This window comes from the organism of the source record quoted next, unplaced genomic scaffold (assembly GCF_019419815.1).
Source record: "Pyrus x bretschneideri cultivar Hongxiangsu unplaced genomic scaffold, Pyrus_bretschneideri_v1 Contig6, whole genome shotgun sequence".
Lineage (NCBI taxonomy): Eukaryota > Viridiplantae > Streptophyta > Magnoliopsida > Rosales > Rosaceae > Pyrus > Pyrus x bretschneideri.
The window spans coordinates 473,813-498,749 of record NW_025999798.1 but is presented as its reverse complement, the minus strand read 5'-3'; the positions used below and the strand labels follow the sequence as shown (position 1 = coordinate 498,749).

The following is a 24,937-nucleotide window of genomic DNA, read 5'->3' as shown; positions in this document are numbered from 1 at the left end:
TTGATTTTGTTACTATTTTTGCCATAAGGCAAAGGGAAGGCCCGTTGATGTAATTTCATCTACCCTTCAACATCTTTGTAGGTGTATTTTTATCGTATCATATGATCAAATTTTGAAGTGTAGCTGACTATTCTGCTTCATGCGTTGACTGATAGCTGTAGCTATATACAAACAATTAGCAAGCTCTTCTTTAATTATTTTGTAAGATTTGCAAGAAGTTTAATTAATTGTCCAACTTCAACGGAGGTCCATCCTCTAGGGTTTAACATCAACGAATTTTGTTTACTTATGGAGTTGAAGAAAATCAATTCACAGTCATGGTGTACATTCTAGAAGGCTAAGAGTTGAGATTATTCCGTAGTCTTAAAAAGGCAACTCCAAGCAAGCAATGTTTTATACTTTATTAGACAAGAGAGAGGAGAACATTTATCATACACAGACTTATCTTACTCAGCAAAAATGTTGTTTTCACGATTCGAATCCATGACCTTTTCATCATAGATGAGCAACTTTTCCATTGGTTTCTTGAAGAGTTGTATAACTCCATTTGAATTACGGGATTTGCAAAAATGATTTGGATATGATAATGAGGCTTAGTTTGCAACATTAACGAAAAAAATGTAAATGTATTTTAAATAATTAGATGCAATACATTTTTTGACCAAAAAAAAAAAATGCAACATTTAACATGCATGTAATGAAAATAACTGCCTGCTATGAGTCATTTGAAATGCATTTGTCTTCCGTTTTTTCGTTGCTCAAATATAGGATAAATGGACTGCAACAGTCTAAACAAATAATTTGACATTATAATATATTATCTAAATCTGTAAAGTTTGGAATCCGTTTGTCCAAATGAACCCTAACATTTCCGGAATCCTTAATTCCATTTTTACTGCTAACTTGATACGATCTTTGCATGATTTACAAATTCTACACTCTTGAAAATACAAAATAAAAAAAATAAAAATAAAACTTCAAGATAGGAAAATAGAATTTCCTTCTAGTGCTGAGACCCCACAGCCACATGATAAGTTGGAATCTACGAGTCCACCAGCAGCCAGGGGCGAGTATGAGCTTTAATGTGATTCCTATCTGCATTTTCAGTTTTGGTCAAATTTCAGTTAATTTCCAGCATATAAAAGTGTTTATTTTCTGGAAACCATGATAGTGTAGTTCAGTTTATTGGCCGATAAAACAAAGGAAAACATATGGCAGATGTGTCATCGGCTTATCCGCTACAATTATAATATTCTTCTCGTACAAAAATTGCATGCAAATTAATATTATTGGTTTCTGTTTGGTTTACAATAAGGTGATGCTATTCACGTACCGGTTTTTACTTCTCATATATTTTTTCTTAATTTTTATCATATGATATTTTTCAATTCATTCACTTCGACGATCGAAATTTAAAGAAATAATATCACTCTTCAATAATTAGGCTCTTTCTTTCGAGTTTATAGTTTTAATCTTGCTTTCCTTGCCAAACAAGGATGCATGGAGGCTGCTACAAAATCTTGAGTTCTTGGTGTCCCACTTGTTAAAAGCAAAGTATTCTTGCACAACTCTTTCTAGCAGGCATCTTTGGGGGCCGCCCTGTTGGCATGTTGGGGAGGTATTTTGGAAGCTCTTCTAATTCTTGAGTTAGGTTCTCGCTCGCTTGTGGGTAACGGCAGATTAATACGGATTTGGCAAGATCGATGGCTTGAGCGGGCTCACCTCTTTCATCCTTTCACACCTTCTTCGGTTGACCGCGAAGTTGAATTCGTATCTGATTTGATTCATTCTGATTCATTCTGTGGGTGCCTCTATGTGGAGAGCCATTTGGAAAGCTAACATTCCTGGTAAGGTAAAAATGTGCGTTTGGAGGGCTTGTCTTAATGTTTTGCCTACCCGTGCCAATTTGGAGAAAAAAAAGGATGGTGGTGGCCAATGTTTATATTCTTTGTAGTTACTCTTCACAGTCGGCGCTACATGTGTTCTGTGACTGTCCATTTGCCCAAGCTATTTATTTTTCTTCCCATCTCAACATGGGTCCAAGGCCCCCGGGGTTGTCCTCTATGTCCAATTGGATGTCGTCGTGTGTGGCTTCTCTGCCTTCTAATCAGCTTGCTTTATTGTTCATTCTCATTCACTCTATATGGCGTGCAAGGAATTCCTTGCTATGGGATGGCAAAATTGAAAGCCCGGCCCTGGTTAGTCACTTATCTAAACTTCAACTGGATGATTTCATCAAGGCTAAACTAATGCCACACTCTCGCCCTATACAAGTGTCATCCCATTGGTGTCCTCCATCTGGGTGGATTAAGATCAATGTGGATGATTCTTTTCTTGCAGCCTTAAACCTAAGTGGTGTAGGTGCGGTATTTTGCGACTAAGCCGGTAGCTATGCTGGAGGTTTTGTTTGTCAAATATCCTCTACATCAAATCCCACGATGGTTGAACTGTTACCTATCTGTGATGGTGTTTGTTGGGCTATGCAAAGGAATTTTTTGGAAAGTGACTCTTTGCAGGTTGTTCAAGCTATTGGCAACCTCAAGCAAGGTGCTTCTCATATGGACTTATTAGTGGATGACATTCGTGATGGTGTTTGTTGGGCTATGTAAAGGAATTTGCCAAGAATTATTGTGGAAAGTGACACTTTGCAGGTTGTTCAAGCTATTGGCAACCTCAAGCAAGGTGCTTCTCATATGTGTTAACAGTAGTGCACAGAAGCACATAAATGCAGAAAGAGCATGTATCGAAGAAGAAAAGAAAGAGAGAGAGAGAGAGAGAGAAATTAATTGATTACACTGATACTGAATTGATGTATACAGTAGCCTTACAATCTTCTTATATAGACTTTTAGTCCTTAAGCTAGCTGACAGTTACTAACTAACTAACAATATATCTGATGTGGCATAACAGAATTGCTGAGATGGCATCTGATGTGACACTATCTTCAACATCCGCGACAATCTCAACTGGGGTTCCCAAGTTGAAGATTGTAATAGTTTGATCTTCAGTCTTAACCCATTCTTTGTAAGCAGTGAAATTTTCCTTTGTCACTCTAGCTTCAGCAGTGAAATATGGACAAATAGGCGCACTGCAGATTGCAGCAATTGAGCTTGCTTTTGCTCCTCATGTCCTTCTCCAAAGAGTTTGTCATTTGTTGTCTCTGTAAATGCATTTCAATCCAATTTGCATGAGCTGCCGGGATATCTTTAATTGCCAATTGCAACCAATGCTGATGCAACTTCTTCTGTTCTTCTTCCACAAAGACTTCAGATGGTTGAACATCAAAGCTATCAATGCTACCTAATATCCAGGTAAGAGACCTGGATTGAATGTTTTTGCTAGATTGCTGCAGGCTCTTAACAATTTCGTACTGCTTCTTGCTAATCTTAACATATGACATGTATTTAGCACCATCGCTACTGTAAATCCATACTTAAACTAACAGGTATCCATACTCAAGAACGGTTCAATTTCATATTCGTCAATCAACTGCCCAGTTTTCTTTGCGATAAGGTTTCCAATATTTCACAATCAATATGCCTAGAAGACCTTCAATTTTCACAGATTTCATTGTATTTTTAGACATTTTGATTACTCTGACCAAATCCTTCTTCGTTCACAATCGAGAATGATCAAACAACAAGCTTTACAATCACAGAAATCAAGAAACACAACCTTCTTCGGCAATCGGTCTTCAATGAAGAAAGGGAACAAGAACTGCACTCCGGCAATCGGCCTTAATGGAGTTGCACACAATAACAACAAACAAAACTTTTCAAAAACATTACTCCGGCTATTAGCCTTTATAACTTTCCACTCCGGCTATCGGCCTTATAGAGGAAACAAATTGCATTCAACACACTTTTGGCAATCGTCCTTTTTCGAGTGCACAAATCTCAAATAAGAACTAGTCAAACAGTAGAAAGGAATGGCTATTGGCCTTTGTATTCCTTCAACAATCTCACAAAAAATGGCTATCGGCCTTATCAAACAAATTGGCATACAAGAAACGCCATCGAAGAAGGAAATTTTCAGTGCAGAATTAAGTAACAAAACCTGAGACTTGAGTGGATGATCAGAAAACTCCATCACAGAAGCTTCAACAAATCAGCTACAGAAAACCCCAGCGAAGTAGGAAGAAATCCAACAATCACAACTGAAGAACAACCCCGAAGATCGAACCCTCGGTGATGATACCATGTCAACAATAGTGCAGAGAAGCACAGAAATGCAGAAATAGCATGTATCAAAGAAGAAAAGAGAGAAGAGAATAAGAAAGAGAAGAAAAGAGAGAAGAGAATAAGAGAGAGAGAGAGAGAGAGAGAGAGAGAGAGAGAGAGAGAGAGAGAAAGAAAGTAATTGATTACATTGATACTGAATTGATGTATACAGTAGCCTTACAATCTTCTTATATAGACTCTTAGTCCTTAAGCTAGCTGACAGTTACTAACTAAGTAACAATAAATCTGAGGTGGCATAATAGAATTGCTGAGATGGCATCTATGTGGCACTATCTTCAACAATATGGACTTATTAGTGGATGACATCCGAACTAGCTTGAGGGGATTTGAAGCTTCGCAGGTTTGTTATGTTCGCCGGTCTACAAATGACACGGCTCATCGTATTGCCAAGTTGGCTCCTTCTTCCTCTGAATTTTGTTGGTTTGAGGAGCCCCCGGATTTGATTGTGGGTGCCCTCTTTGATTCTGTATGATATGTTTTCAATCTCAATGAAACCACTATCGTTTCTATTACAAAAAGAAAAGAAAAAAGAAATAGATCTTTATTTCCATGTTAATTTAATTAATCAATCAGTATGCGCAAAAAACTTTAAACTAGTATTACATTGTACATGTACGCAACATTCTCTGTAATCCGTATGGAAGTTGACATATGTTGGCCTTCAATGGTTTTCAACTTTGATGAGGTTGATTATCTTTGGTAAATGATGAACAATACTTGGCCAGTTGGCCATGCTTAAAACGTTTTGAAGGAAATCCAAATCCGCAAAACAGCCTGTGACTAATTCATAAAATTTTGTGTTTATAATTAGAATTGTTTGTATTATCAATCAATCTGTAAGGATTATTTTTGCAACAACAAAAAAAATATATGTAAAATCCACTAGTTATTGAACTGTATAATAATAAATAATCGAAATCATTAGAAGTATTACAAATGATTTGTCATTTGCTATAACCGATTGACTAAACGAACCATCTATCATTTTCTATAATTTAGTTTTGATTAATTTAAATGCTGTGATGATATTTATATAGTGATTTATAGTATGTTTTGTTCTGTTCATAAAAACAGAATAGGCCACAACTATTTTGAGGAGGAGTTCCTCCACAGTTTAGTGGAGCCAAGTAATGCTCATAAATGGTCTTTACAACTTCGATTGAAAATCTAAAATCCAAGAGATTCACGTACCAATCCAAGACTATAAATAAATAGTCTCGACTCGGAATGATGATTCTACATCGTAATACAATCAATTAATTTGTGTCAATATATGATATCTACATTAAAAAAAAAATCAAATAAAAGTGAAATTTTCTCAATACGGTTCGTCTCCGTTATTTTTGGCTTTCACTAAATCTTAGCGTGTACGAAAATCCACCTTGATTGTTCGAAGTTTCAAGTTTCACCAACCAAGGCACCTACAACAGCATGTTGTGTACACAATTTAACAACGTTAGGTATCAAGACAAGAAATCAATTCAAGTTTGACACTCGGAATGCACTCACCAACTTCACTGTTGAATTTGGTCAGGTTCTTTAATTTTGTGGTTCCTGTAATGACATCATACTTTTAATGTGACTCTTGCGATGAAAATGTTGCTAATTGAACACTTACGATGCCATGGTTAGCAATTAGAGTCCAAATTATAACATCAATTAGTTTTCCGTTAAAAAACTCACATGAGCGTTTTGTGCATGGTTAAAATCGTCATTTCAAACACTCAACTTAACTCAAAACTAATTGTAGCAATGATCTCTTAACTTAACTCAATATTAGTTTCTTTAGTCTTTGAACTTAATAATGTTTTGTCTTATAGGTCTTTTTCACTAACGCCGTCTATTTTTCTGTTAAATTAGGGATATATTAAGAACTTCGTCCTACATCACTAAAAATGAATTTTTAAAAAATGAGAAAATAAGAAAGAAAAGAAAACTAAAAAAAAGTTTTTTTTTTAGAAACTTGAATACATAGGAATTTTCTTTTTTGTAGTTCAGTATGCGATTTGTAAGTTGAGTCCACCACAATGACCTCCTACCAACTTTGAAATCGCGTTTGCATTATAATCGCGTTTGCATTATATTCAACAATTTTTATAGTTCAATTTTATTTTGTATTAAGTTTTAGTTATTATTGTATAAATTTTTGTTTTTTTTAGCTTATTCTTTTTTTCTTTTTTTTTTTAATTTTAAGTTGAAGAATCTAATATATCCCTAGATTTAACTTTAAAAATAGACGAAGTTAGTGAAAAACACTAATGGTGCAAGACATTGTTAAGTTTTTGATGACCAAAAAAACTAATATGAGTGTTTAAAAACTAAAATTAAACTAAAGGTGAAATTCAAGGACTACTGCCACAATGAATTGGAATGGTGTTTTCTGTCGCTCCCTTCTCTCCAATATTCAGCTCTTCAATTTTTCTTGCGACTTTGTTTTTTTTAATTTTAAAATTTATACGATCTGCATCAATATGCATGGTCCCCTAGCACCATATCGACAACAACTATCTAGTCCTGCTACCGCAGAATTGAAACCAAACAAATCAAATAAATATAAGCCACGTACCTCAAAAATCTGAGTAATGCATGGAGACATTACATATATCTACGTTCATGGAATTCAACTTGGACTTCAAAACATATAAAATAATATCCAAAACTTGTTTTGAAGTCTCATCTGGTCTAATCCCAATATCCAAAACTTGTTTACCTTAACAGAAAAAACTTGGAGTTTACTTCTTGTAGTGTAAGAAGTACGATCGTCGCAAGAACTGAGCTGGTCATACAATGGATAGAATATTAACAACATAGGCGGCAATTGGTGAAGATTATTGTAAAATTGATTCATAAAAAAAATAAACGGTTCCTTTATCAGGATGAACAACGTAATAATCTTCAACTGTCGAGATGATAATGGTACTGTAACCAAATTCATGAGTTTCTATCATTAATAAAAAAAACCTATCAATAAACTGAAAAACTAAACATGGTGAAATCAGCAAATTACGATTAAAAAAAAAGAAGAAGAAGATAATAATGAAAAACTACAAAAAGAGCTATGTCCAAAATGATCATAAAATAATAGATTCCTTTTAGTTCCGTGACCCACGGCCTCAAAGAAAGTTGGTTGCTGAGCTAATATCCACAAGTACGCTTGTAGCTGGAGGAAAAGACTTATACAGAACGAATTTATTATTATTGTGGTATTCTGAAGTGCATGTGACGATGAACTCTTCATTTCTCTCGTAGCTACGCGCTTTGAATTTGAGGGTTTTTGTGTTTCCTCTTTTGCATTTTCAGTTTTGGTCAAATTTACTTAACTGCCACCATATTCAAAATTGTTTATCTTCTGGAAACAGGGATAGAATTGTACTGTTGTTTGCAAGTACGCTGCGGTCGGTCCTACTAATTTACCCAATAAATCTAAAGGAGGACAGATGAGACGTGTCTTGTGTGGGGTTTTACACACAGGAATTCTTCTAGGACCAACATGTATGATACATTTGCCCGCAAGATCTGATTGAGTTTTTTGGTGTTATTTATTAGTAGGATTGATCATTCGTGTCATCAAAATAATTTTCTAGATCTTCGTTTTAAAGCATCACTAAGAAGATAGCAATTGAATAACAGAGTTAAATTTGCTACTCTAAGTACAAAAAACACACCTTTCACGAAGACAGCAACTCAATTAATAAATAAGTAGCAATTTGGTGTAATTTATTGGTAGGGTTGATCATTCGTGGCATCAAAACAGTCTTCTAGATCTTCGTTTTAAAGCATCTCCAAGAAGGTAGCAATTGAATAGCAAAGTTAAATTTGCTACTCTATGTACAAAAAACACATGTTTAACAGAGACAGCAACTCAATTAACAAATAAGTAGCAATTGACTTTGTATATGAAACTACAAACCTTATGTTTAAGCTCTAGATAATAATTACACCATAAAACAATCAACAATACTAAAAAAGGAGATCAAATTTAAAGAATTTAAATTAAAAATAAGATTTTCTCAACGCGTCACGTCTTCAAGAAACAGTGATAGAATTGTACTGTTGCGTGCACGTATGCTGCGGTCGGTCTCACTAATTTACCCAATAAATCTGAAGGAGAATAGATGAGATGTGTCTTGTGTGGGGCTTTACACAAGTGAATTCTTCTGGGACCAACATGTATGATACATTTGCCTGCAAGATCTGGTTGGTTTTTTTGGTGTTATTTATTGGTAAGGTTGATCATTCATGGCATCAAAGCAGGTCTTTTATATATTCGTTTTAAAGTATTTCCAAGAAGGTAGTAATTGAATAGCAACGTTAAATTTGTTACTCTAAGTAGAAAAAACACATCTCTAACGGAGACAACAACTCAATTAACAAATAAGTAGCAACTGACTTTGTATATGAAACTAGAAACTTTACGTTTAAGCTCTACATAATGATTACACCATAAAACAATCAATAATACTTAAAAAAAAAAGATCAAATTTAAAGAATTTAATTAAAAATAAGATTTTCTCAATGCGTCATGTCTTCAAGAAATACGCAACATTGTACACAGAGTCGCCTTGTTACTTCTTCGTTATTTTTAGTTTTAAAAAACTAAATCATTTTGTGCGTATGATTCGAGCTTGTACGAAATATTTAATTTGGCATCAGTTCATTGTTTGAACTTAATTTGAAGTTTAAAGTTTCACCAACCAACGCAAGGCACCTACAACAGCAAGCAAGCATGCATGCATGCATGCATGCGTACACGCGGTGTAATCTAATTAGTTCAACATTGTTAGGTATGAAATGATCGTTCGACCATCGAGACAAGAAAACTGTTAAAGAGTTAATTAGAGACTCGGACTACTGCCCATCTGCTTCGGATTTTTATCAACAAATAAGTAATTAAGAATGAGCTCACCAACTAATATTAATTATTGTGGTGTAATTTAATTAGTTCTCACTTGCAAAACGCTCTCTCTCTCTCTCTCTCTCTCAATCTCAAAACTCATGTAAAGCTCGACTTTCACTGGACACAATATGAACTTTTGAGGTATGTTTAGTTTGGTTTACTTGTTTTTTGAGATAAATTTGTTGAGGATTGAGCGTTTGTTTGTTCCTCCTTAAAATAATTCAATACTAGTGGAGTTCTGTGAAAAGTATTTTATGTTTTTATCTCTATAAGTAAAGCTCTCTTATTAAGACATGTCGGTCTTAATTTTATGGGTGAGTAGGTATGATTAAGAATAAAACGTTAATGTGGTTTATGGAAGAGTAGGTGCGATTAAGAATGCTTCAACACAATATTAATTAGCAGACACCACCAACTTCCCAATGTCCCCCTTTTGAACCACTTCCAAAGGAAGACAGATTGTCTGCCCTCCTGTTTGGATGCCCTTTCTATCCCCTCTTATTTTGTGCGATCACGGTTAAATCACGTCAACATTTTATATTAATTTTTCTATAAAGATAATAAAACAAAAAACAATAGGAATATAAAATCTGTCTGACCACAGAGCCATTGCGACCGCTGTCTCACCATCCAATATCAGCGAGCATATGGATCATGGATGTATTATCGACTACCGACACATCGCCATCCGTATTATTGGTATCAATGCGTCGAATCATCGCCCATGTGACTTTTTGCATAAACTGTGGCAGACATGATAGGATCGTAAATTTGACTGAAACTTTGGTAGCATTTTGCTATTGCATCAGGGTAAAGGCAGAAGATTCCCAAAAGTTACATAAGAACAACAGGCATTGGAATCGAAAACTACGTAAAACATATCCTATAACGATCACATATCGCTTCTCCGAAAAAATTCACATCCAAATTTCTCACAGGTTGGAGGAAGAAAATAAATGAGAACCTAGTGTTTTTCTTCTTTTCTTTCGTAAGAAACCTAACTCCTAGAGCTCATGCCACAAAGCACATCTCCCCCATTGCGTAAACTAAAGCAAAAGGGACAAAGACAGAATTATCTTCTTAGACTTTGTGATGACCCGTTCTTTTGTTTCATATATCATGTCCAGCGACAACGCAAGCGGGAGAGAGATATTTGGGTCAGAGATTTGCACCTTGCGTTTGTTTAAAGTGAGTCGCTAGAAAATGTAGCTGCAACCTTTGACATTTTTTTGTGCTTCTCTCGAAAATCTTCAGGCTTCTAACGATTCACAATGCCTCCTTAAGATTGAATGTCCTTGCTATGTCCCTAGCCTTGTCATACTGGTTCAGATCAACCAGCATTTTCTTTAATCTACGGGCAAGTCCACCAGTTTCACTTTGTGTCACACCAAGCGAATGCTTCTTCTCCAGAGTCCTACCCAACGAGAGCACATAATCCACCAGCGATTGCAACTTACGGCTGCACAATAGTTATTTCTTTAGGCAAATGAATAAGAGCATTGAACATGCAGTTAAAGGCAGTATAAGTACACGAATGTATAATTTTCATTTTATAACTCATGTATTGGTTAATATATTTAAAACTGAAGGTAAAAATTAAAACGACAAAAAAAGGAAACTGAAAGGAAGGAAAAATTATGCAACAAAAAGAGCACAAGGCCTCAGCATTTTAAGCTGTTATAATACTCACAAATTACAATTAGACTTGGCAGTTCCTACTCTCTTAAGTAAAGAAGTTTGCTATGTTTTAAAGGGAATGTAAAGCCGGTTTATGATAAAAATAATGTCCAACTCAACATGATGTTCAAGCCATGTATCTGCAATGAAAGGTTTATAATGTAATAGCATCAAATTGTACAAAGTTCAGTACCCTGTAAAGGTATGGATGACCTTGGACAAGATGAGGAAGGTGAAAAATGGAAAGAAAGGAGAAGGCTAAAACTCTTGCCAATTTGAAGCACCATATTAGTTGGGTCAAAGCATCACATCGTCTACATCATTAATTGAACTCAAAAATCCATCACAGGCATAGGACACAAACATGCACACATCAAATAAGCACACTCACGCATGGAAGTAATCTGTGTTAGTTGAAGCACTACCTGCGGTCCCCTGTGACATTTGAACCTGCCCACACCCCAGATAGAGAAGCAACAATCCTTTCAGTTCTTGTAACAGCATCATGCACATTTGCGGCAATGCTTCGAACATGAGGTAGAACTTTACCACACAACAGCTCCTCAATGACAAGCTTCTCTAGAATGGGAGAAGCAAGGATTTCCTTCCACAAGCAGATATTTTTCATCAAACGAACAGACATACCGAATCGATATGCTGCCAGCCGTGCCGCATCTGGCACTGCTGTCAATACAAGCGGGCTCCATGTCGGGACCTATACAGTGAAATGATCAAAATTAATTTCATGGTTCATAGTTTCTCCGACTTAGAATCTAGAGTTGACAGGTAGGTAAGGAAAATATAAATTAGATAGCATAAACACATCACTTTTATAAAATGTACATGCTTAATGCATCAATGTTTAAAACACACATGCATATGCCTGATTAAATGTCTTAAAGCTTTAGTTTGATAATTCAAAAGTTGTACCGTAAGATTAGTGACAGCATCAGCCAGACGGGTGCGAATAGCACCTAATAAATCTGCAAGAGCCTCACTAGAAGGTGGAACGTAATCTGTTACCAAACTTGTGGCAGCAACTACATTCTCTGTCTCTCGCATACTGAGAATGTTCCAACAGTAAACAACTTGGTGATGCAAAATGGGTAAAGCAACCTTTTCCACCAGATCAGGGACAAGGTTAGCATCAGCATCATCTGATGCCAAATCATTTCCATCCTCCAGTAAACCATAGTCCATTAACAATGAATGCCTGAACAGAAGAAAAGAATATTTAATATAAGGAGGATACAAGTAAGTGAGCAGCACTACTTCTGTGTGTGGTTCAGTGTTCTTTCTAGAGGGTGTGAAATAAAAAGTACCAGTTCATGTTTAGAAAATCTGTTTTATCATGGAGGGGGTCCCACTTCAAAAGCTCCAGCCGCACATATGGAGAGAAAATAGTAGGAACACTTAAAGACATATAAGCATCACGGTAGCTTGATGCATACTCTCTCTTCCAGTCTTCAAACCTTTCTTTGACCACTGAAAGTTGAGAATATTCCTCTGCTGCATCATCGAATACTTTACCTGCAGTGTCGAGCACCAACTGGTGGTGTTTATGGTATACTTGACTCTCACTGTCACTCTCATCAGTGCTTGATTCTCCTTCTATTGTTCGATGGGAACTGTCCACATCCATGGATGACAGTCTCTTAGAGTCATACCGTACTTTCCTGCGTTGTCGAGCCTCATACCTCCCTTTCATATCCATACGTTTCTTAAGGTTCATATCTCTACCAAATTCGTCTAACTTCACTGGTAGATTTGTTTGTTCTCTCAAAGCAGCAGATGCCGCTTGTGCTGCACTTTTAGCAGCTGCAATTACTTCAGCACTGCTACCTTCTTTACTGAAGATAGACATTGCTGCTTTTACAGCTGCTTCTACTTCCATCATTTCATCATCATCAGCACTTCTCCTCTCCAAAGTAGATGACGCACGTTGTTCATGAACTTTCTGCATTTCTGCTTCAAGCTCTTCTATATAGGGAGCTTTAACCTGAAAATGAAGAATTACAGGAATAGAAAAGTTCAGATCAACATGATATGTTGTCCTTACCGGGATTGAAAAAAATGGATCAAGTAGATACTAGAAGTCATATGCCACATCTCAAAAATATGTTTATTTCGAAAATGAAGTAAACCGTCAAACACAGTAAGCACAAGCCAACAGAATATCAATGGTAACCAATGTTGAGTTAGAGGCCTTCATTCTATACAGTCTTCATGTCCTTCATTGGTAATCTATGGGTAGAAGGCCTTTTACCTGCTATGGTTAGCAATCCACAACGAGAACCCTGTTAGAGTTCAAATGTGGTTGCTACAGTGGAATATTCATCAATCATTTATGTGGTTGCCTAACTTTGATTGAATTTCCAAGGATAAACAAATTGCTATCTGCTAATCTGGGAAGGGCCACTGCCAGTTTCCCTTTCAAGAAGAATTGTTAACTTTGTCGACCATTTTTCTTAGAGACAAAGGTGTTGGGGGAAAAACAGACAAGTCTAAATTTTTAAACAAGAACAAGAAACTAGAGATTAATTCCTTTGATATCAACAATGGGGAGTTATGGCCATTTCGAATTCCTCCTACAGTAGCCTACTTTTCGGCAACAAGTCCTCGGTAAGAGAGTGAATTATAATGTGTATCATATGCAATTGTAATGAAGAGTCAATGATTCATCTATGCTGCCAGTTTAGCTTGAAACTCAGGTGCATTGCATTCTGCCAGAACTTAATGTCCTTGGTTCTACCACAATTCTAAATGAAATGCCCTCGAGTTGGCATTCCATATTGGTAAGCAGGCAAAAGAAAACTTTGGGGAGCAAATGCAAACCATATTGTATTTTACAATAACATACCTGCAAAAAGTCACACATGGAAGAGATAAAATCGCGAAGCTTTTGCATGAACTGGTACTTCTCATCAGCAGCAGACAGAGACTTCTCGAGAGCAGTAATATTCAACAGCGAGGCAGACAAATTTTCATCAGTCTTAGTCAGTGACAACATGGTTCTGCCATGACTTGCCTGAGAGATCAAAACATATTTTGAGTACATGGTTATCATATGAATATGCTATAAAGGCAGATAAAATACAACGCAGATATATCATGTCAGTAATGAGCTCCCTGAGATTGATAGAGTTTTTATTTCCAAACGTATGGCTCATTTATTCAACTATGTATTCTCTGGTTTACATTTGTTCTTATTGTCAAATGCATTAATGCCACAAAATCTGTTGGAAAGTAACACAATCAAAATGTTATTCTATCTATGCATTAAAACCATAGCTAGTGAACTAAAGTTAAGACCAACATACACGACCACATTACTAAAAACCAATATGTCACTCAATTATTATCCTATGATACCTAGAAATGCTTTACCTCCAACATTGATAGATTTCGATATAAAATTCAACTTGACCAGAAGAACAGCAATTCATACCTTAAGCTTCATGAAATTTTCTTCCAAAGCTTTCCTAGCAATGTCCGCCTGCGCCTTTATGGACATCACATTCGAACCTTGTGATGCTCCAATTGCCCCTCCTATACTTGGCCCAACAGGCACACTCTGTGCCAAACTATAACCCGTCACTGCAGAGTAGGTAGCCTTTGGCTGGGGCACACTAGGAACCGCAGGAGCACTAGTACTGACCACCCCGTCATCCACCCTCTTTCCCAACCCTTTCCTAAACTGCTCTTCTTCCCAAATCTTCTCTTCCTCATCCTCTTCATCACCATCTTCGACACTTTCCTGCCTCAATCCAGCATCCACTGCCCTATCATCAACATCCTCAAAGACCCCCTTTTTAGAACCGTCCATCTTATCCCCAAACATTGCAATTCTGCCTCGAAACTCTGGTTCCTCATCACTCAATCCTTCCGCAGCGCCATGATTACTCCCTGAATCCAATGAGATAAAATCCGGGGCTGCTGCCCTCGATTTCCTCAGCCGTTCCCTCTTTGCCCGAATTGCATCTATGGTGGCTTGATCAGGAAACAAACCAGGTGAGCTCTTGCCCTTGTCAATTCCCATCGAGGCCAATCGGGCCTCCGCATCGTCCTTTTCCCTATTAAACAAACTACCCCTTTCCTTCTCATGCTTCTCGTCGGAATCGGAGTCCAACTCCCGGGCTTCTCTCAGCGTATCGGAGATTGAGTCTGTGGGTTTGACAAGGCCCTTCAGAACAATGGTGGGCTCGGAGGAAGGTCGGGAGCTGGCTAGGGTTCGCGTGTTCTTCTGCAGCTCACGGAGCGCTTCTTTCGTGTAGGTACCTGCTTGTGGCTGAACGTTGGACGGCACGGAAGTGGACGCGGAAGACGAATGAGCGAGACGGTCTTTGAGAGCCGTCAACTTATGAGCTGAAGAAGGCTTGCCGAGACGGGAGGAGGGCTTCTCGCGTTTGGAAGAAGAGGCGGGGCGGGACGGGGCGGCTGCGTTTTCTTCGTCGTCAACGAAGCTGAGAAGCTTCGGGGCTTGGTTCTGTGGCTTCTTGGGCTTTGACGAGGAGGCGGAAGAGGGTTTTGATGAGGATTTAACTGCGGTTGTGGTGTCATTTGCGTCGTCGTTTTGATCGTCGCCGTCGTCGGCGCGGCGGCGGAAGTTTCTGGATCTGCTGCTCATGGTGGCGGTAGCGGGTTTAGGGATTGCAGCATTCACTACTGCCCTGGTCTAGTCATTCTGCAGGAACTGAGATCCTCTCCGGATGCTTCTCTCGGGATCTGATGGAATCAATCAATCTTCACCGTTCACACCGGATCGTGCTGTTAGAAATCTCTTCCACTTCTTTTTCCGTTTTTTTTTTCGCAAAACCCGATGCATCTCTTGCTCTCCTTTCTTTTTTTTTTTTTTTTTTTTTGTTCTGTTCATCACCATTTCGCAGAACAAATCTCTTACAATAAAATTTGTTTAAGAAACAATGCCCGCGGTTTCAAATTTCAAAAAGCAATAGATTTAAAAAATTAAAAACGAAATAAATTGTAATTTTTTTTTTTTGGATAGAAAGGGAACAAATATATTAAAGAGAAAAGTGCATAGAGCAACCGTACAGTCAAATAGAAAAGCTGGACGAGCCACCGTCAGAATAGATCTATCCCAAACATGAAAATTGTTTACTGAAAAATCAACACTCGTGATAGCATCCATCAGGAAATTAGCCTCTCTGAAAACATGCATCCAGCTAATGTCCTCAAAGAAGCACGCCAGCATACGAATGTCATCAAGGATGGTCTTCAGTCTCCAGGGAGCATTAAAGACACCGTAGATACACTCAATAACTAGTTTAGAGTTGCCTTCCACAATGATCCGCTTAAAACCTCTCGAATTTTCCATCGAGAAACCACCGCAAAGTGCCAAACATTTCGCCACATAAATAATGTTCTGCCCAACACGACGAGCCCCAACAATGATAGGTGTTCCATTCTCATTTCTAATCACAAAACCGGAGGCAGCATGTTGATTAATCACTAAGCCATTAAAATTGAGCTTGACAAAACTAGCTATAGAGGAGACCATCGAATGGAGTTAGGCTTCGTCTTATGCCCTCCTGAAGGACCGTCAAGCATCAAATGATTTGTTGTAAGATAATCCGTACCCATGCAGAGTGCGGAGTTCACAATTCCAATGGTAGATATGGCAGGATAGTTCCACACTTTGTCTAGCCAAATCATAGTTAACAAAAAGGTAACTTAGACTTTCAACAGGGAGGAAAAATAGTAGGCATATTGTTAACATGTCTAGCCAAACGATCCCTCGTTTGGAGTTTACCCAAAATGAGAAGCCAATTAAAAATTTTAACTTTATGCGGTAAGCTAAGCTTCCACATTCTTTTAAGAAGCTTACTGGAAATAACATTGATATTGGTAGAGTTCTAATTTACCATTAGAGCATCCCCAGCGTGGGGTTTAGCTCGGGGGACGGGCTCCAAAACGGAGGCCCGAGTGAAGGTGGACCAGCTCCAGCGTTGGGAAGCCGGGGGGAAGGGGAAGGCCCGAGGGCCAGGCCCGTGAGGAATTGACAGGCCTTGAGCCCGGGGTGGGAGTGACGCCATGCTGACGCCAGGGTGGCGTCAGCCTATTATTTAATTTTTTTTGTGTCAGGCGCGTGCACCCCACCCGCGCGTGGGGGCGCGTCCTGACACTTTAATCAGAAAAAAAAAAAGTTTTGTCTGTTACCGTTGGGAAGCCATGTGGCTTCCCACGGTACGTTAGATCCTAACGGTCACTTAATGTGGACCGTTAGATCTCAACGGTAAAAAATTTTAAAACTGTCAGATTTAATATCCACCGTTCGATCTGAGATCAACGGTGGATATTAAAATGCTTTATAAATTAAAAAATAAATGAAAAAATAGTTTAAAAAATCTGAAAAGTTACCGTTGTGACACGTGGCACAATCTGGAGCGTTGGAATTCAAATTTTTTTATATCCAACGGCAGAGATTAATTAATTGAATAAAAATTCAAAAAAAAATGTAAAAAATTCAAAAAAATTCAAAAAAAAATCTGAAAAAAATTGTAAAAAAAATTGTTTTTACTTTTCTATAAATACCTTCTCATTATCATCTACCTTCACAACAATTTCATATTTTCTCAACCACTTTCAATCACATTCCTTTCTTTGTCTCAAAGTTTGAATCCATTTTTTTTCAACAAAATGATCACTGGTGCAGGTACGAATTGGTCGCTTATTGAAGATGTTGCGTTGTGTACTAGCTGGGTTGAAGTTACTCATAGTTCGCTTACGGGTAATGAGATGCAGTTGCGAGAAATGTGGAGTCTTATTCATACCAATTATCTTGAGAAAATTGGTGGGAAAAGAACCAAAGAATCGATGTCCAGTCGTTGGAAATTACTTAGCCAATCGTTTAGTACGTGGAGAGACGCTTTGGCACAAGCTAGTAATAATATTCAAAGTGGGGAAAATTACTCGGATATGGTAACAAGATATTATTATTTATTGTTTGTATTCTTTATTTGTTACGTACAAAATTTATTATTTATTGTTACTTATTTGTTACATTATAATTATGTTGTTTGTTACATTATAATTATGTTATTGTTACTTATTTGTTACATTTATTTGTTACATTATAATTATGTTGTTTGTATTATTTATTTGTTACTTATTTTCATTAAAATTAATGTATATATATATATTTGTTAATTATTTTCATTATTTACTAAACTTGAAGCCTTCTTATTTGCTTTGTTACTTATTTTCATTATCTTTGTTACTTATATATATATATATATATATGTATATATTTGCTAGTTACTTATTTTCATTATAATTATTTATTTGTATTATTTATTTGTTACTTATTTTTATTGTGTAGGAACTTCAAGCACAAGCTTGGTATGCTGCCAAAACCAAAGGCAAAAATAAATCATTCAACCGGTGGGAATGTTGGAATATTGTCAAAGATTGTCCTAAATTTAGAGTTGTGTCAGTTGGTCCAGAAGTGCACATGAACAGCACCCCTCTAAACTCTACACCCGATCATGTTCATGAAGATGATGCAGAAGAAGTGCCCGAAACGCCTCTCCCTGAACAAGCGTCGGGTTCGACCCGTTTTCCAATTAGGCCTCAAGGTAAGAAGGCTACAAAGAGAAAAGGGAGTGCTTCCAAGAACGATTATGCAAAGTTCATGGAAGAACTTACTCGCCAAGGTGAATTGACTTTGGCGAGGGAACTGGCGAAAGATGAGGCTGATAAGGCTGATAAGGCATCAAAAGCAGCAGCTGTTGAGAGAGAATTTTATGCTAATGAGAGAGAAAGAGAGCTACTTAGGCAAGAAAGGGAACATGTTAGAGAAGAAAGACGAGCTCAATAAGATCGTGAGATTATGAACATGTCTTTAGAAGGGAAGTCTCCAAATTCTAAATTTTTTTGGAAGTCAGAGAAAGCGGACGTGGTGCGAAGGAGGCGTGCAAGAGAAACAATAGCAAGCCAAGGTGGTTCTAGCACCGCAAGAGAAGATCATCCTAGCAGCACAAATTGGTTAAGTGATGATGAATAGAGTACTTTTTGTAATCGGAGCCCATAATTTTCCAATCACTTTGGGTTGTAATTTATTATTTATTGTTTGTATTATTTATGTTGTTTCCATGTTCATGAATATTTATTCAAATTAATTTGGTAAGTTATTTATATTAAGAATTAATTTGGTAAGTTATTTAATTTGGTAAGTTATTTATGTTGTTAAAAGTCCATTAAACATAAACATAAACATACTAAGAATTACATAAACATAAACATAACAAAATTACATAAACATAAACATAAACATAAACATACTAAGAATTACATAAACATAAACATAAAAAAATTACATAAAAAAATTACATAAACATAAACATAAAAAAATTACATAAACATAAACATAAACATATACTAAGAATTACATAAACATAAACATAAAAAAATTACATAAACATACCAAATAATAAAACACACCAAATAAAATAACATAAACATACCAAATTCAAAATAACACACTAAAATGAACTTAATTATCCTCAGCTTGTTTCAATGCCCACTGGTGCTCTATCAAGTCAATTTGTCGGGCATTGTGCATGTCTGGCATTTGAAATGCAGTATATCGTTGAATGAGCCTTTCATTGTAACGTCCATCCCTTTGTAATGGCTCATGTTGCACGGGGTCATCGGTGGCGTTATGAGCACAATATATACGTGTTCTTGAATTGTTCATCGGGTCTGGCTCATATTCATCAACAGCTTCATAATCGTACTCATCTTCCACAATCATGTTGTGAAGAATGATGCACGTCATCATGATGGATCGAAGCGACTCTACATCAAACAATCTGGCCGCACCCCTGACGATCGCCCAGCGAGCTTGGAGGATACCAAAACAACGCTCCACATCCTTCCTGCACCCCTCTTGACAGCTTGCAAAGTGTTTTTCCTTCGCACTCCGCGGACGTGGCACTGTTTTGACAAATGTTGACCAGCGCGGGTAGATGCCGTCAGCTAGGTAGTATGGCCCGTCGTACATACGTCCGTTGACCTCATATGTAACTTTTGGTGCCTTTCCTTGCAGGACATCGTTGAACACTGGGGATTGGGCAAGGACGTTGATGTCATTTTGAGCTCCCGGGACCCCAAAAAAGGCGTGCCAAATCCATGTATCAAAAGATGTCACCGCCTCCAGAATGATACTTTTTGCCCCTTTTCTGTCCCCGTAAGCGCCTTGCCATGCACTTGGACAGTTTTTCCACGTCCAGTGCATACAATCAATGCTTCCAATCATCCCAGGAAAGCCACGCATCTCCGCCTTCTTCAACAGCCGCTCCAAGTCCATGTGTGTGGGTTTGCGGAGGTACTCAGCGGTGTAGATAGATTCGATTGCTCCGCAAAACCTCATCAGGGACTCAAGAATGGTTGATTGCCCCATCCTCGTTATCTCATCCACTTGGTCTGCAGATGCTCCATATGCAAGCATCCGCAAGGCAGCAGTAATTTTTTGCTCCGGCAGTAGACCCATAGCACCAAAAGCATCTTTTTTTTGCACAAAATAAGAATCATGGTTGCAAACAGCAATCATGATTTTGTTGAACAAATGTCGTTCCATTCTAAAACGACGTCTAAAGTACGTATCAGGGAATGCACTATTAGAAACAAAATAATCATCCAAGAGTTCCATACCTCGTCGTTGCCTGCTTCTATCAATGTTTCCGGAACGCCTGGGCCTGCAGATCTGAGCCGCAGCTTGGATGACTCGACGGGAATGTGAGGCTCTGCCCCTTCTTACGTCGTCATCTCTCATTTGACGCTCCTCATCTTCTTCCCTCTCATTTCTTACCCCCTGCTGATTGAACATTGATTCTGATTGGTTAAACAAGTCTTCCTCTTCCTGATTCAATTCCCACATCTGTTGGAAGTATGCCCACAAAGCCACTCATTTGATGTAATAGCTTTTTGGAATACTTATTGTGTTAAACTTTTATATGTTTAATAGAAGGGCAAAGCTTATTGTTAATCACTATTTATAGTATCTTGTGTTTAAGCAATAAGGGAATCCAAGGAATGTATTTGATCTAAGAGACAAGTGATTTAAGTTAGTTAAATTAACGAGACCTTTCTCTTATGTTCATTCCTAAAACGTTCCTAGCCATAGGATTGCCAATTGGGCATTGACAATCCGCTAAGGTTAGTATGTGTTATGTCGACTCAAGCGTGAGTATGAACTAGTCTCAAGTCATTTGGTGTTGGACACTAAGGCAAACACATAGGTGCTCGAAAGAGTAATCGAGTACACTGAACTACGATCAAACAAGAGTTCGAACATACATGTCATGTAAGAACTCAATAGTTGCAATATGCAAAGTAGTCCTTTGACCTGAGGCATCATTGATGTCTAATGGTTAGGTCCTTGATCTTTGATTATGTCAACGGCATTCCATTGGAGTGTCCACGGCATTGTTGGGGTCAAGCTATCTAGTCATGTAGGCATATGAATGTACAACAAGGGATCTCTAACCTTCCATGATGGAAGGAGAATACTCTAAGATATGATTCGAGAGTCTTTGGCCAAAGCATATGAATATGACTAAGGAAGATGTTCCAAATCTTATTCGATTGAATCATATAAAGAAGTATCACATTGGATAGTAGACATGAAACAAACTATCACTCAAACAATGTGATTAAGAGTATTGTATTAGAGAAGGACCGTATTGCATTGTAGTTGTAACTGGATAGGTTCTCCAACCACTTCTACTTAGCTTGGGTAACCATGACATGCTGCTAGGCGTCACCCATGGTTTGTGGAAGCCCTAAAGATTAGCAAACACTAATTTAAGGGAGAATTGAAATGTGGTTTCAATTCACAATCGATCGTTAAGAGTAACATCGCCCACTACCTCGCTAATTGGAACCTAATGGATCGTACACCGAGTAAAGATATAAGTGAAGAAATTATATGAAATGGATAAGCAATTAAATGGTTTAATTGAAGAATGGTCAAGATTAATTAAATAGTTAATTAATTATACGAAACGTTCGTATTGGGCGTTTAAGTTAGTTTTGGGCTTCGGGGCACAAAAACGTTTTGGCCCACAAGGCCCATTATGTTTAAGATTGTATGACAACTAAAACAAAATGGGCAATTAAGCCCAAAAACACTAAATGGCCGGCCATAACCTTAAGGGTAGTGAACTTGGCTTAATTGCAAGTTTGCCACTCCATTGTGAGGTGGTATAAATACATCTTTATAGCCATTTCACCCTAAGGGGTTTCTAATTGAATTTGGGTGAAACCTATTCTCTCATTACCTTAGGTGAGGAACATCTAGCAATCTTTCTTACCTAAGTCATCCATTTCATCTTCACACAACATCTTTGGTGTGGAGACTTAGAGACACTAAACTTTTGGTGTTTTGGAGAACAAATCCTCAAATCCTCAAAGAAGAAAAGGAGCACTAAAAGGGAGGAAATCACAAGGAAGATTCAAGGAGCAAGGAGGTGACTTGAAGGCCCTCCACTTGGGTGAATCCCTTGTGCAATCAAGGATGAGCTTCAAGGGTAAAGAATCTCTAAATTCTTATTCTCTTTAATTTTGTTAAAGAGTCTTATGGTTCACCATATACTAGGCTTTGAAAGTCATGGGTTTTATGAATTGTTTTTGAATGAATGCCTACTTTAAAGAGTTATTAGTTTGCATATGTATTCAAATGTTCTTACATGTTCTTAGCTAGGACAAAATTTTTCCTTCAAGTGGTATCAGAGCCTAGGCCTAGTTTATGGTGGATCCTTTTGGGTTTTGTGAGTTTTCATATTTTGTGATTTAAGTGTTGTAAATGTTACAAGCTTTGTTCTTGCTTTGAATATAAATTTTACTTGAAAATTTAGCATCTCAAATGTTGTAGATGTATTTCATTAAAGCATGAATAATGGAACTAAAAGTTGGTGCCAAGTGTTTTGGGAATTTCGGCCAAATCCAAAGGGTGATTTTTTGGGTTCATGTTAGGCTTGTTAAAATGGTTTTAAAGTGCTTTTTGGAACCCCTAAGTACCCTAGGATATTAACCCTCTTTTGAGTTGTGAAAATTTGAGTTTTTGATGAAAGAAAACATCCATGGAGCTATTATGAGTTTTCATGTATGTTCTTCATATTTCTTGAAGTTCTTATCAAGAACAAAAAGTTTTGAAGTTTTGATTCAAAAGTTTTATGTTTTACATAAAGTTTTGATTATTAGTTGATGGGTGATGATTATGTCAAAGATATATTTTTGAATATTAGTTAATGGATGATGTTTGTTGGTAAGAAATGATTAAATGGTTTTAATTATATCAAAGGTATATTTTCTTTTCAAACCATCCCCACTATCTTTAATCTCACCCACCAAAATCCACTTACAAAATTTTATTGTATCAAAAAACTCAATGTTTTTATCCATGGCCGGCCACCCCTCTAGTGGGGTGCTTTTGTGCAATTAAATAAAGTTTTGATACTTTTGTGTATTTGTATTGTGGCCCAAAAGTTTGTGTATTTGCAAAATGGCCCAAATAGAATGAGAACAAAAATTGTTTTGTCTCTTTAATGAGAATTGGATTTTCATTATATTTAGTTCCATTTAAATCAATTCTATGGATCCAAAAACCAATTGTTTAAAGTTGCTTTCTTAGTTAATTTAGTTAATTGAGAAAAGGGTGATTATGAACCAAAGGCCTCGATAATTGAGCTATGTGATTGGCCGATTTACATTATGAATGCTTGGGTTTTAAGTAATGTAGATATGAATGTAATTTGATTAGTTCAAGTTGTTGTAAAGGGCATAAGCCCATTATTTGTGTTGTAAAAGGGCATAAGCCCTTCTTATTATTTCATGTATTCCTCTTTGATTATATGTATGCAAATTGGAATAGTTGGGTCCAACGCCCAATAGGAAATAACGGTTTAATTGGATTAAACGCGTAACTAAAATCAACAACTATCTACCTTAAACCCAAGGTCCAACACAAGGCTCGTGTTGGATCAAATCAAACGGTTCATAATCATCCTAAAACCTAATATGACTATATAGTCCATATGAGGATGCAATGCGTTCGTTAGTAGTTCCATATAGTCTCGCTTGTTTCAACGAAACAGTGGGAGTATTATATGCTACTAAATCATATTAACTTGGACCAATAGTTATGATAGGGCCATGTTCTTTTAATATGATTAAAATGTTTTGATGTAGCCCAAAACTACTCCCTCAAACGAATATTAAGTTGATAAACGAGAGATGTTTTGAACATTTCTTCGTAGGCCTTCCACCGTGGTGGGCTCCAATCGTTTGTGACTCATGCACCGGCTTCACCCTATAATGGGGAGGTACAAAGTATGGGCTTACATTCAGGAGGAGTCCATAAACATATGATGAGGTGAGTATAGACAACGAGTATGACCAACATGATATAATTCTGAGGTTATGCTTGAACCTCTACATAAACTAAGCATGGTGGGAATAACTTAACTAAGTGCAATGGTGCCAACATGATATAATTCTGAGGCATTCATTCTCTAGAGGCTAAACAAGATGGGTAATTACAAACGTTGTAAATGAATAATGCGTTATTCTCTCATCATTATTTTTGCTAACCAACATCGTATAATCGTGAGGTGGGCTTGGTAATGGTGAGTCTCCCATAACCCGCTAAGAGTTCAAAATAACTCTCGAATTCCATTGAGGGATGTGGAGTTTGCCAAAAATAGTGGGTGATACTATTTGATTCAAGACCCAATCAAGTAGATTAATCAACAATCTAATACGATTTCTGTTATGTTATGTAGTTAACGACATGCCTAAAATACTACCCACCATTATACTTGACAAAATGGCCCAAGACTTTTTCCTTGCATATCTCTCGGATGATTTCACTAAGTTTATTGTAAACTATAAAGTGAATAGATTCGATCATACTTTTAACGAGATGATTGACATGTGCTGTAAATTTGAAAAAGGTTTCAAAAAGGACAGTGGGAGTAAGAATGCAAAAACAAGGAAAAGGTTTCTTAAGAATAAGGCAAAGAAATCCAAAGGAACATGCTTTCATTGTGGAAGGGATGAACGTTGGAAGAAGAAATACAGGGTGCGCATTGAGAGCCTTATG

The 24,937-nt window shown here is 37.2% G+C and overlaps 1 protein-coding gene across 1 annotated transcript; it reads right to left on the bottom strand.

Moving 5' to 3' along the window:
- Positions 1 to 9,908: 9,908 nt before the first annotated feature.
- LOC103929193 (transcriptional repressor ILP1) lies at positions 9,909 to 15,676 on the bottom strand. The gene is made up of 6 exons (XM_009338350.3): positions 14,264 to 15,676; positions 13,676 to 13,843; positions 12,138 to 12,814; positions 11,746 to 12,028; positions 11,241 to 11,530; positions 9,909 to 10,597 (listed from the first exon to the last, which is right to left on the bottom strand). The coding sequence occupies exons 1-6, from the start codon at positions 15,440 to 15,442 to the stop codon at positions 10,405 to 10,407; spliced, it is 2,790 nt and encodes a 929-aa protein (XP_009336625.1). The 5' UTR covers positions 15,443 to 15,676; the 3' UTR covers positions 9,909 to 10,404.
- Between the last annotated feature and the right edge of the window lie 9,261 nt (positions 15,677 to 24,937).

Coding starts and splice junctions, on each gene's coding strand:
- LOC103929193 (XM_009338350.3), bottom strand. CDS start 15,442: ATGAGCAGCAGATCCAGAAACTTCCGCCGCCGCGCCGACGACGGCGAC. Junction 13,844..14,263: donor AAAATTTCATGAAGCTTAAG/GTATGAATTGCT, acceptor TTGATCTCTCAG/GCAAGTCATGGCAGAACCAT. Junction 10,598..11,240: donor AATGTCACAGGGGACCGCAG/GTAGTGCTTCAA, acceptor ACTATTGTGCAG/CCGTAAGTTGCAATCGCTGG.